The sequence below is a fragment of the Rhinopithecus bieti genome, unplaced genomic scaffold (genome assembly GCF_001698545.2).
Source record: "Rhinopithecus bieti isolate Rb0 unplaced genomic scaffold, ASM169854v2 scaffold_19969, whole genome shotgun sequence".
Classification (NCBI taxonomy): Eukaryota; Metazoa; Chordata; class Mammalia; order Primates; family Cercopithecidae; genus Rhinopithecus; species Rhinopithecus bieti.
In genome coordinates this window covers 2,496,202-2,508,888 of record NW_016810434.1, presented here as the reverse complement: position 1 = coordinate 2,508,888, position 12,687 = coordinate 2,496,202, and the positions used below count along the sequence as shown (strand labels likewise).

Here is a 12,687-nt window from a genome sequence, read left to right as displayed (position 1 = left end):
TTGCCATGTGATCCTTAAAATAAATTGCCCTAGGGTTGCCCATTAGAAAAAGTCAGCAGCACTCTGAGTTTTTCATCTGGCTGCCTAATGGTCTTGCCTCTTTCAAAGACAACAGTTCAGATATGCAGACAAGAACAGTGGCGTACTCCGCTTTTTGAGTCACTAGTGAACATGAGCTATGCCCCAGGCTTTTTAAATGCATCTCTCCAGCCCAGTTCCATATCTGGAATTACTTGTTTAATGAGATCATATTGATGGTAATGATAAATATAACCCAGTTTTCTTCCTTGCTTGGATTCCATATTTTAACTTCTCACTAATTCAGAGGGTCGGAGATAGAATATTTGAAAATACTAACAGTCTAATTCCTTGCAAAACTCTGATATAAAATCTTTTAAAAATTGGGTACTCAGGCCGGACACTATGATGTATGCCTATAATCCCAGCTACTCCAGAGACTGAGGCAGTAGGACTGCTTGAGGCACAGGAGTTCGAGGCTGCAGTGCACTGTGATTGGACCTGTAAATTGCCACTGCACTCCCGCCTGGGCAATGAGACCCCTGCCTCTTTTCTTAGAAAAAAACTGTATATTTAAATGATACTTTCTACCAGTTTCTAGAACTTGGATCTTATTTTTAAAAGATTTTACTTTGGAAATACTTTAAGCTACTAAGTTTATAATTTGCATCATGAAAAGCCTCAAGTTAGCTTGAGACATTAGATAACATTCTGGGAAGAAATCTTGTCTCTTAAATAAAGGCAGTGGCACATTTGACATAAAAAGCATACTATTCAAGAAGGTAATTATATGTTTTATAACCTTCAGATGCCATTTTCAATCAACAGAATTTAAGTGCCAATATTTTTTAATGAAATTGATGACATTGATGTGTTTTTCCTGCTACAATTTCAGGCTGCTCCTTGCTTTCCTCCTTGTAGTGCATTATTTTTCTGCATACATTGTTTTTTTTCTAACACCTAATACAATGTTTTTTAAAAATATACAGGTTATTTTGCATGAGTTTTGGAAATTGTTCTATTATACAAATGCGCATATCAAATTAACAGTACATTAAATTGTTGGTGAAGTAGATTCCTTCAGATAATTTGTTTAAAATGTTTCCAAAATGAAATGTAGAAAAGCATATTTTAGTAAAATCAATAATAATGTTTTTTGCCCATGTCATAAGAATATTTTGGCCACTTATGATTTAATTTGGGTGGAGAAGGTATTAATGACTGTATTTGAAATTAAAGGGGGAAAAAGTAATGTACTTTTGCCCAGTGCTTTGATGAATGATTTCAAAATGTTAAAGTAATTTTTGATTATATTTTTAAATTCATAATTCTTATTTTTGGTTAAATACCTTTGGGTTTTTGGATTTATTTTCCTTCTCCATGCACAAAATAGTAATTTTGTCCTAACTGGACCTATAATTAATTGTAGCATTGTAAAAGCCTTGAACTATTTTGTGATTTTTATTTCCAAAAGAATCTCTCTGCAAGCACATTTTTTGTGTAATATTCTATGTCATGGAAAAAAATTCTGAATAATTACTGCAATCTTAAAACTTACAGTCTTTGGAAAGACTTTATGTTTGTAAAATCTTTATGATTAAAAACGAAAAAGAAGTGATTATAATCACAGACAGTTTTTTGTTTCTTTTTCTTTCTCTTGACTCTTAGAAATTAATGAGAAATGCCAATTAGTATTTACTAAATTTTTTTTTGGCTTGGCTTTTGTAAATGAAAACTATTATAATTAATTCCTCAGGCATTGTGCTTTAAGCTCAGATTGCCTGCTACTAAATCCATAGAAAGCACATGACTTACTAGAAGCCCGAGTCTCACTGACTACTCTTACTTCTTTGCCTACCTCGCTACCACAGTCATTACAAGCAGGCTTGCAGTGTGTTGACTCAATTAATAAGCAAAAGTAGAACATTTTCCAAAAGGCAGAAGAGCATGTTTTTAATGTAGACTCCTTCAAAGTCCAGTTTGCTTCTCAGAAGTCTCTCTCCTTGGTTTATAGGTGTAAAAGTAGAAGTTTTTCTGGGGTATTTATACTCGTTTTCTTGTGTTTCTTAGTCAAGAGGAGTGTGGCTTCTCAAGATAACCTAATGCAGCTTGTTTAAAAATATGTGCTCTCCAAGGTGCACTGAGATCCCTGTTCAGTTATGAATTATTAAAGTGGGATCAATCTTAAACTTTTTAAAATTTTTAATTGTTTCATTTACCTATTTACCAGCTTCCTTCCTAGTACCAGATAACAAAAGAAAAGTTCTAGGAGTTTATTATTAGTGTGCTGTGGAATTCCAAGGCCAGGACGTTAAAATGAAGCCAGAGTTTATTTTCCAGATTGAAGTCAGACTAATGATTGATATTATTTTCTTCAGATGCTTCTTTGTTTTTGATGCCTAGAATGCCCTCTTATTAGTGATTTTACTTATAAAATATTTTTTAAAAACAACTTTAATCAACATTTTGATGAAGGACCTATTGTACGTTACATAAATTAATCATGGTTCCTTTTTCTAGGCAGCACAAATTGTGCTAATCTCTCTGTTTGAATTGAATACTCCTGAATTTACCATGTTACTTGGTGCCTTGCCAAAAACATTCCAGGATGGTGCCACCAAACTCCTGCACAACCACCTCAAGAATTCCAGTAACACCAGTGTGGTGAGTGCTTTGGTCACAGCTGGTGCCTGTGTGATGTCCATGACCTCTGCGGAGCCCTTACCTAGAACCTACTCTGATAGAATACCCCGTTTCCTTGTCCTCTTTCAGGAAATGCCGAGCATCCTGAGGACGGGGCCATCCTGAGTGAGCCCCGTGAATGAATGAATATGATATTTAAGGATGGCGTTTTTTCTTAGGTCATTCAGTCAGCTACATTTTCACTAGGCTATGCAATTAGTCATTCATCCACTGAGTTGGTCTTTTTTTTCAACACTGGAAAGATGTAGATGCTCAATTTTGTCTGTCACTCTAGCACACCCAACATCAATCATTGGACTCCAGGAGTGCCTGTATGATGATTATTCATTTTTGGTTTATGTGCACTTAAAATTGGCCTTATGATTCTGAGGGTGGGGGGAACCATCCTGGGCAGATTCTACCCATTTATTTACATGTGGATTAAAAGACTAAGGAGAGAATAGAATAATATTCTATGTACAGCACTGGAATAATGATGCCTATTCTGCTTCACCCCAGGGCTCTCCAAGCAATACGATTGGCCGGACGCCCTCCCGACACACCAGCAGCAGGACCAGCCCCCTAACCTCACCCACCAACTGTTCCCATGGGGGTCTGTCTCCAAGGTAAGGTCACTTCTTTACTTTCCACAGAATTAAAGAAACTAAAGCACCTTAATTGCTGTGCAGCCTATTTCTAGATTTTTAGACTAAGCTAAATAACAAAAAGAATATTGAGTATCAAGAACCATGGGTTCTAGTCCTCACTCAAATTGTAACTGTATAATCTTCTGCAAAGGGGTTAACTTCTATGGTAAGATGAGTGGTGTGTACTGAATGTTCTCTGGTTCTAGTAGCTCTAAACACTCACCGGTACCTAATAGACCTACAACTGAAAGTTTGCATTTGGTACTGTTTTGCATAGAATCCATGTAGAAGCTCATTACCTGTTCTGCAAGTGGTAGAACCTGAAGGTATTTAGTCATCCAAGCCAACTTGTTATAGTCAGTTACACCAAGTCTGGGGTAGTTTTTTAACCCAAGTAGTCATTCTAAACATAGTTGCTATCGTGTTTGAAGCAGAATGCTGCTCTGAAGGACTGTGATTTAGAATCTGAGAACTAAAATTCGGTCCACATTTCATACTCTTATTGGGACCATGCAAATATTGGTCCTATAGAAGCTGAGGCAGTGACTTAAAAAGAGAACCTGCTTTGTCTTGGGATCTTTAGTAATACTTCACCATCTGACCAGAACCTTTAGAAGTCTGCATGGTGGCTTTAGTGACCCCCTCACATGGGCTGGGAGTTACCCATGGCTCCACTCAAAGTAGTTGCCCTACAGGCCAGGATTTTGATGAAAGAGCCAGTGTCTGGACCAGCAAGGGGCACACATGCTGTGTCTTACAGGATTAACTCTTTGGGATCACTAACAATACAAACCAGTAAGCTTTTGTCCTGAAGGCTGCTGACACCGAGATCTTAAAATGAAATGACAATACCACAAGTGTGCTATTTTCCCTTTAATGGGACCTTGTTACTAGGAAGATATCAAAACATAATTGCTTTTACATTTAGTTTTTTAAATGATCAAGAATCTCCCACACTTCTTCCTTATCACTGAAGGTTTCCAGCTCCTCATATCCTTTAAATACTTTGCAACATAAGAAATGTGTATTTTCCTCTTGGTGAAACCAAGTATTTTCTGTAGCTGTCTTATCTTGCTGTTTAGATTGCCCTTATGTTTACTCCCCCAAATGTCCCTCTGCACTGTATTTAGGTAGACGGCAATGTGACATTATGTCTCCAGATTTGGTCTGTGTTGTCATGGCTTCAACAGGCTGTTACAATTAAGCAATTGAGACCAGAGACTAATGAAAATATGCTTGGCTTTCCCCAGGTGTGACTGAGGTTCAGCCAATTTTTTTTTTTTTCTTAATACTACCATGTATATCTAAAGAATATGGTGGTACAGTGGTGACAGTAAAATCATGAAATTATTTTTCCTAGTGGAGAAAATTATATGCAAAACTTGAATTTTCTGTAAATTGTTGCCTCTGTCTAGAAGAGACAGTTATGCAACATTAATTGGGAAATCTTTTCTTCCATAACATACAGTTCATACATCTTTTAGTTATTGCATTCTTAGAGTGGCACATTCTTTAGATAGTAAGTCAAAAGGTGTAACTCAAATTAAGCATTTTATTATTATTTGTGCTACTAATCTAAGTAAAAACTTGTTAATGCTGTTAGTATCATTCATCAGAGCTTGAAACTGGCTAAGTCAATCTCCATGGGTACTCAAGTCATTAAAAATTTTGTTTTTCGAGGTCATTATCCCTTCTTAATTGGCCTCATCTTATTTTTTATTTATAGTTACAGATCAGTGGAAGAAACGAGGAGATTTATTTTCAATATTCGGTAGTTCATGTGTGGTCTAAATATTTTCTTGTTATCAGATTCTTCTTTAGGGAGTTATTTATGTAGTTTCTTTCTTGGAAAAATCTATTTTTTTAAACTTGCCATCATTCAGTGCATAGATAGCCAGGTGGCCTCAGCCAACTTGAGCTCACGGAAGAAATGATTTTTCTTGCAACTAAAACTGTCCAGCAGTGGGAAAAACTGCCTCATGTTATCATGTCACTAGAAATATTCAAATAGGCTGCATATTTTCTAAAGGAAAATGATAAAATAAATGGATTATTGCACTAAATAGAATTGAGTAGGCTACCTCATTTACGGAGACTATAAAAAGGTAGACAGATATGTTGTATATAATCTCAGCTATTTTCACCTGAGCATTGCTCTTAAATTGTTGATTTTCTGCAACCTGCCATTCCTTTGAGTTATCTTGACCAAACAGTGTTAGCTTTTTATTCTGTAGGGGAAAAGCTATTACCAATTATTTGTTTTCAGTCAAATTTATTTATGTATTTATTTATTCGGAGACTGAGTCTCACTCTGTCACCCAGGCTGGAGTGCAGTGGCATGATCTCTGCTCACTGCAACCTCTGCCTTCTGGATTCAAGCGATTCTCATGTCTCGGCCTCCTGAGTAGCTGGGACTACAGGCATACACCACCACGGCAGGCTAATTTTTGTATTTTTAGTAGAGACGGAGTCTCGAACTCCTGACCCCAGGTTATCCACCCACCTCTGCTTCCCAACATGCTGGAATTACAGGCATGTGCCACCACACCTGGCCTGTTTTAAGCCTAATTTTAACTGTCAAAATGAACTTTTTTTTTTTTTAAGTCCAAAATTTCTATACTTGGATCATGATGATAGTAAGAAACTATTCTAAAATGATAAGTCTGATAATTGTTTAAAAATATCACTAGCGGCTGGACATGGTGACTGATGCCTGTAATCCCAGCACTTTGGGAGGCCAGTGTGGGAGGATTGCTTCAGCCCAGGAGTTTGAAACTAGCCTGGGCAACATAGTGAGATCCTGTCTCTACAAAGAATAAAAAATCAGCCGGACATGGTGCCACACACCTGGGAGGCTGAGGTGGGAGGATTGCTTGAGCCCAGGACATGGAGGCTTCAGTGAGCTGCACTCTAGCCTGGACAACAGAATGAGACCCTGTCATATTTATTTATTTATATATATATACATATATATAAAATATATATGTATATATCTCTCACCAGTGAGGAAGTCATTTTTTTTTTATCAACCCAGTAGTGGTAGAGATGCTGTAGATAATAGGTTAAACTTTTGTAAAACATTCTGTTAGACATCATTTCTGTGTGAAAGAGTAAATTACCTATTACCAACTAATACACAAATACTACTTGGTATTTGGAGAAGAGATCTATGTGCTATAAATATGTGAAGTACATATTTATATTTTACCCAATGTGATTTTATGGTAAATGAAAAACTGAGTTGCAAGGGGCTTCAGAAATCATCTGAAGTCCATTTCCTTTAAGAGAAAAAAGTATATGGTGGTCCTTGCTCTGGTCTGCCATATGTTCTTGGCAAACATGTCATAGAGCAGGATGACTCTGTGTAAATAGCGTATGTGTCCCTAGCAATAGGAAGTCATTTTTAGTGGTCCTCTTGTGAGAGGATCCAGAGTATGGATAGAATCAAAGTGGGCTTAACAGGGAGACCGCACCCCACACTCGGAGGTGGGTGTGTCTGCCCCTCCTTCCCCAAGCAGAGGCCCAGCCAGAGGTGTCACCTGCATCCCTCCTGTGCCCTCACCTCCAACCCAGTGTGTGTGTCTGACCCAGTGTGTGCCTCACATAGAGGCCAGTGTGTCTTTAGGCCTCTGTATGGCAGTGACTTCGCATCTCAATGACTTATTTTCCTTATAAAGCAGAGCCATACCTGTGCTCAGGAAAGACTAGCATGCAGAGGCTCCCGCTGTGATGATGCCAGTGAATGCCAGTGGCAGGCAGGGCTGTTCCGTAGGTGCCCTGGCGCTGATGCCATGGACTCCACCCTGGCCTTCCCCCACATCACCAGCCAGCCCAGCTCCCCACTTTCCCAGGCTTTCCCTCAATCCTTTTGAATTGCAGCAGTTGTTAGAACTCTCCTTCAGGGCCTCTGCAAGCCCGGGCACCCAGTGACATTTGCGAAGGGAAGATGAATACTTGTGTTCCCAGAAGAATTTCAGTTCTCATATTAGGTGATATGAGCAGAGAGATCTGGTTTTTATGACCTGGTCTCTGAGCTGGCCAGCTGAGACTTAACACACTAGCCCTTATAGTGGTGCTACTCTTGTTTCAGAAGGAAACAGCTTGTGCTGTCTCTGAACACCATCCAACTGGATCACAGCCCCAGAGAATGCACTGCTCCACATTGGAGTTCTGGTCAGAGTAGCACAGTCTCTGAGTCCTCCTTCTGGAGTCCCTCTGGTCCCATTTGAATTGAGGCCCCGTGATTTTTATTTGGTTCTTTCTAAAATAACTGATGAGTTAACTGAAAGTGAACATCCATATTTTCTTGTGTGTTGTGTTATGTCCTTCCCAGTGCATGCAGATACACACACCCCCTCATACTCCCACATACACACAGTCTCTCACAATAGACACTCTTGGAATCTCATGTGATTTTAAGTAGTAAACACATTCCATGGTTGGGAGGGGAAAGAATAAACCAGTCTCATCAAGGACCAAATTGTAAAACAAAATTTGTTCTTTTCTCTGTATGATGAAGTGCTAATTTTGCTCTGACTAACTTTAATAGAACTTTGTCAAGGAAAGAAGAGACTAAGACACTTAGTGTGTAGTGCTTTCCTCCTCCCCTCCCCTTTGCTTTTTGTATTTCTCTCTGATTTTCCTCTTCTGATCACTGCAGTCGGTTATGGGGTTGGAGTGCCGACGGGTTAGCGAAGCACCCACCTCCCTTTTCTCAGCCTAACTCCATCCCCACCGCTCCCTCCCACAAGGCTCTCAGGCGCTCTTACTCTCCCAGGTAACAAGCTACCTGTCAAACTTGTCTGAGGTGTCACAATATTATTGCGTTTCCAAGGTCGTCTCAGGTCTTTGGGAAAGCCTCTAAGCTACCTCCAGTGTGGTCCCTTTCTTGGTGTCACATAGCAGGAGTAGAGCCTTGGTGAGAAGTGTGAGCAGGTGTGTGATCTTTGCCAAATCTCACAAGTATGGTTCCTGCTGTGTCACAGGGACAGATGACCCTTTATAACCTGATGAGATTAATCACCGCCCACTATTGTGGGCCTTTCTGTACAGTGCAGTGCTCAGCCCCCAGAAAGAGCTCAGGAAATGCTGTGAGGTCAGCGTGGGCAATAGTGGGAGCAGTTTCCTTAGCGTGTGTCTAAAGTGCAGAAGGCATTCCCCTGAGAAGCCAGGAGACCTACTCTTTCCCAAACCACACCTCTCACTCTCAGCCATGCTATTGACTATAGCTGATTTCTTTCCTAACATACTGTCATATAAGGGTAGTCTGAGCACACACATCCAGAAAGGAATCCCCACGAGGCGGGATAACTGTTATAGCTCACTAAGGATGCCCTGCCTCTAAGAAGGAGAACTGTCAGTCACCCCTGCACCCCACAGTTGATGCCGAGTGCAGCATCATGGACACTGGTTATGCAACAATTATTTATGAGTCTGGAAGACAGGGTGGGCTTCCCTCAGATGCTGACAGATGGTAAATCTGTGGTACAAAGGAGGGTCCACATAGTACTGCAGATGTCTATTTCAGGGTCTCCTGGGGATGCTTTTTATAAGGTCCGAAGATCAGAGAATCTCTTCCCTAGAAACCTGTTAGAGCACCGGGCAGTCCAGCTGTCATTGTGCTTTGTGAGATGAGTTTCTACCCTCTATGATAGAGGGTGTGATAGGAAAAGGGTTAAAAAAAACAAAAAACAAACAAAAAAAAGGTCTGTTACTTTTGAAATGCTTCATAGATAGCTTTTGCACAGATTTGTATTCTGACTTTCGTGGAATACAAATAATCCACATAGTGAAGCCAAAAACAGTAAATGAAACATGTTAACAGCACCTTCCTTTTGAAGCTCTTACACCTCTAAAAGTCATTTCTAAAGTGTACAGAGAACCCTGCGATGAATGTTTCTAGATACACAAGGTTAGGGCAAGCAGACGAGGAGACGGCTACTGTCTTTAATGTTAACAAAGCAGGTCACTCCTTTTTCTTTTTTTCATGGTTAGCTGTGCCTCCAAGTGTAAGATCAGTTTGTTGACTATCTCCCAGTATGTTGACCCGTATGCCCTCATGGGCACTCAGCTTCACTGCCAGCCACACATCAGGATTATCCCTCCAGAGCACATCCCATTCCTAGGATCATCTTTCACATATGTACACAATAATACATGTTGACGTAACTCATTAAGAGAGAATGCTTACTAAATACTTACAACTTCTTTTGCCCATTGGAGGCAGGGATAGTTGACTAGAGACTTTTACATTTAGAAAACCTATCAGTTACATAAAACTAAGAGGGAATCTGTATGCCTGTTTCTTTGCTCTGTGCCAAAATCCTATTGATTCCGTAACAAAGAATGACTATGCTTAATCTATACATTGTACCCTTTTCCTACAAAACGACAAAGAAGGCAGACTTCTCTCTCCAGTTTCTCTCTCTTGGAGATCTGCCCTCCTCCCTCCCCACGACATGAATCCTTCAGCGGGCAAGCCCAGGGCCGCATTCAGCTTCCATGTTGGGTGGCATGGCCTGACGTAAGCCTAACCTTAGGTCAGTGACTACTGACTGATTAAGGAATTCTCCCTAATTTAAAAAACCCTAAGAGAGCCCTTCTGGAGTTTAACCAGAGTATTTACAGGTGATCAGGGCCTGACCTCTAACCCAAGGATTATGTCCTGGGGTTGTCTCAGGCTGAAACAAGACAGGCTGTGGGGCAGATGGCAGCCTGAGGTTTCCCCAGGTCTCTTCTCAGTCCACTTCTGAGGCCGTACTGCGGCTCCCTCATATACCGCTTGTGAGGACATAATATCTACCCTCCTTGATAATGGCTTTCATGGGAAATTCCTTTTTCCTTTAAGTGAGAACTTAACAGATACTGATTTGGAAAACTACAAATCAAGCCAAAGCATAAAAATAGCAAAGAAAGTAGCATGGTCCATTTCCTCCTAGAGGTAAGCAGTTATGCCTCTCACCTGCAGCTCACTGTTTTAGCTTCATACCAAGGAGATACTTCAAACCTCAGGCTAGTGCGTCTAAAAGAAGACACCTTCAATTGTTCTTGGTTCTGCAAATGGTGCTCCTAAATTGGGAGTTTGAGTTGGTTTATTAATTCAAAGTGAGAAGGAGGAAATTACCTGGCAGAATCTTTTATTTTCTTATTCTAAAAAGAGGCTATTGTAATAGTGAAGTGATGTGATCTGAAATGAAATATTTTTAGGAAAGTTCAGGTTAAGAATAATGAGATGAATTATCTGAAAGCTGACATTATCTGAAGCGACATATGGGAAATAATATTGTGACATCCCTTAAAAAACTTGAACGTTCCGCCAGACTTCCTCTTGTCCATCCCATCGTTCTTTCAGTTTTTTGGATTTTTTTCTTTTGCATGGGCTATGCTGTTATTTTTGGTTGTTGTGATTAAAAGTATTTTAAGGCATTTTTTTTTTTACGTCTTGTATATATATTTTTTGTTTGAGTCATAATACTCAGTCTTTATATATAAAAAATAGTGTACTGGCCAGATGTATAAATGCCTTGTCTGTACATGAGCTAGTATTGTGGTGTCCTCAGAAGGAGGAGGGGAGCCTCTGGCCCCTCGGTCGTGCCTTCCTCACATCTAAGGAGTGTTGCCTCTTTGACAGACAGCCTTGTGAACATAGAAGAGGTTGAGATCTTAAATTCTGTTCAGATTTTTTATTCTACCTCCTATCAGTTGAGACACGGAATTTCAACAGCATACCTGTTCAAGGTTCACATTTCTTTTTGTTTGATGCTCAAGTCAATCTTCGAGTTGAAATTTTGTTGTTGTTGTTGTTGTTTGTTTTTTTTTGTGAACACTCCAAATACAATTGGGTTATGTATTTTCTGTCATTCATCAGGAAAAGTGGGTTTTATGTGGGCCATATTTGCAATTCTAGACAAATAGCTCCCATCTTTGAGATTGTGGTCAGCTCTTGGGCTCTAGAACTTACCAGCACCAGCCCTAGAAAACACTTGGATCATTGCAACATCAAGCCATTAGAGATCTGGCCACTCCAAGTGAGAGCTCTCCAAATCTTACCTTGCTCATCTGCCCAAACTTTTTTTTTTTTTTTTTTAAAGGCAGAGTATTTAAGGAAGAGTACTTAGTAAATATTCATCATTTTTACATTACAGGAAACTCACTTTGGGAATGTATAGGATTGGTCGTGTAGGAAGGATACTTAGTTTCTTCAGTTACTACTCTCTTGAGGAACAGGAAGATTGCTTTTCTTTAGTCCTTAAACAATGTTGCATGCTTACTTATATACAGCCAAGAATTCTTCGCGTGTGTGTCCCTAGCAATCCTCAGTATAGCTCAGGACTATTTTAAAAATTAAATTAGATGAATTCATCTGATCTTTTCTTGAAACAAGTGACATTTAAACTAAGATTTTTTTTTTTAACTTGCCCTTGATTGACTGTTGCTTCATGTTTTGCTTGCTTTATGCTGATATATCCATCCCATGCTTTTAAAACTTTTATATTCTCAGGATGGTTTTTGTTCTCAGGATTCTCCCTGTTTCAGTGCACTTTCCAGACATCTGCAAGGCACTTGTTGACAAACTACAGTGCATCAAAAAGGATTGTTTGGCTTTTTTGCTTCATTTCATGTTTTGCTGTGCCCAATGTCTATAAAGACAGCAGTCAATAACACTTTTCCATGAACAACAAATATTTCTTGCTTTTGTGAGGATTCTTAGATGTCCATCCAGGAATGTGACTTTTTATAAAATCTGCTTTGATTGTAAAACTCCAAATAGAAGCATGTAGAAGAGAAGAGTCAGGCTCCTGGGTGAGATGATGTGTGCATTAGACTTTCTGGGCCCGTTTGTAGGGTGGATCTGACTTTGAGTCTAGGATTGTTCTGTTTTTTGTTTGTTTGTTTGTTTTTGTTTTTTTAATAGGGTTTTATTTGTTTTCTGGATTGGATGCCTGGGAGTATAACCTTGTCTTGTGAGGTTATTTACTTTGCTCCTTTGAAATTTGCTTGTAGTACTAGCTTTATTTCCAACTGCCCATTCCTCTTAAGTTTGTACATTTGAGACCAGTAACAACCAAACTCCTTTTTTCCATCTTCAGAATAAGAAAGTTATTTTTCCACTTTCATTATCTCGTGCCTTCAGTCACCAGTGTCACTCTTTGAGTTCCTACATTCTCATGGTTACTGTTGTTTCCTACTGGTTTTTATTGAGTGCTGATGTAATGTGTTTGGCAGTTTTAACAAGGAAGATGTGTAATTGTCCAGTGGTGGTCCTCTAACAAAAGATGCCTCCTTTTCATTCCAAATCACCCGATAAACAAAACTATAAATATGTCTTATTCTTTAAATT

At 39.4% G+C, this 12,687-nt stretch overlaps 1 protein-coding gene across 18 annotated transcripts in view; it reads left to right on the top strand.

Moving 5' to 3' along the window:
• CLASP1 (cytoplasmic linker associated protein 1) overlaps nucleotides 1-12,687 on the top strand; it is a 312,807-nt gene that overhangs the window by 260,807 nt on the left and 39,313 nt on the right. For all 18 annotated transcript variants that reach the window (XM_017891966.1, XM_017891965.1, XM_017891961.1 and 15 more), the window contains 2 exons: nucleotides 2,539-2,682; nucleotides 3,220-3,326. In XM_017891966.1, the coding sequence (XP_017747455.1) occupies nucleotides 2,539-2,682; nucleotides 3,220-3,326 (251 nt within the window). The remainder of the gene's footprint in view (nucleotides 1-2,538; nucleotides 2,683-3,219; nucleotides 3,327-12,687) is intronic.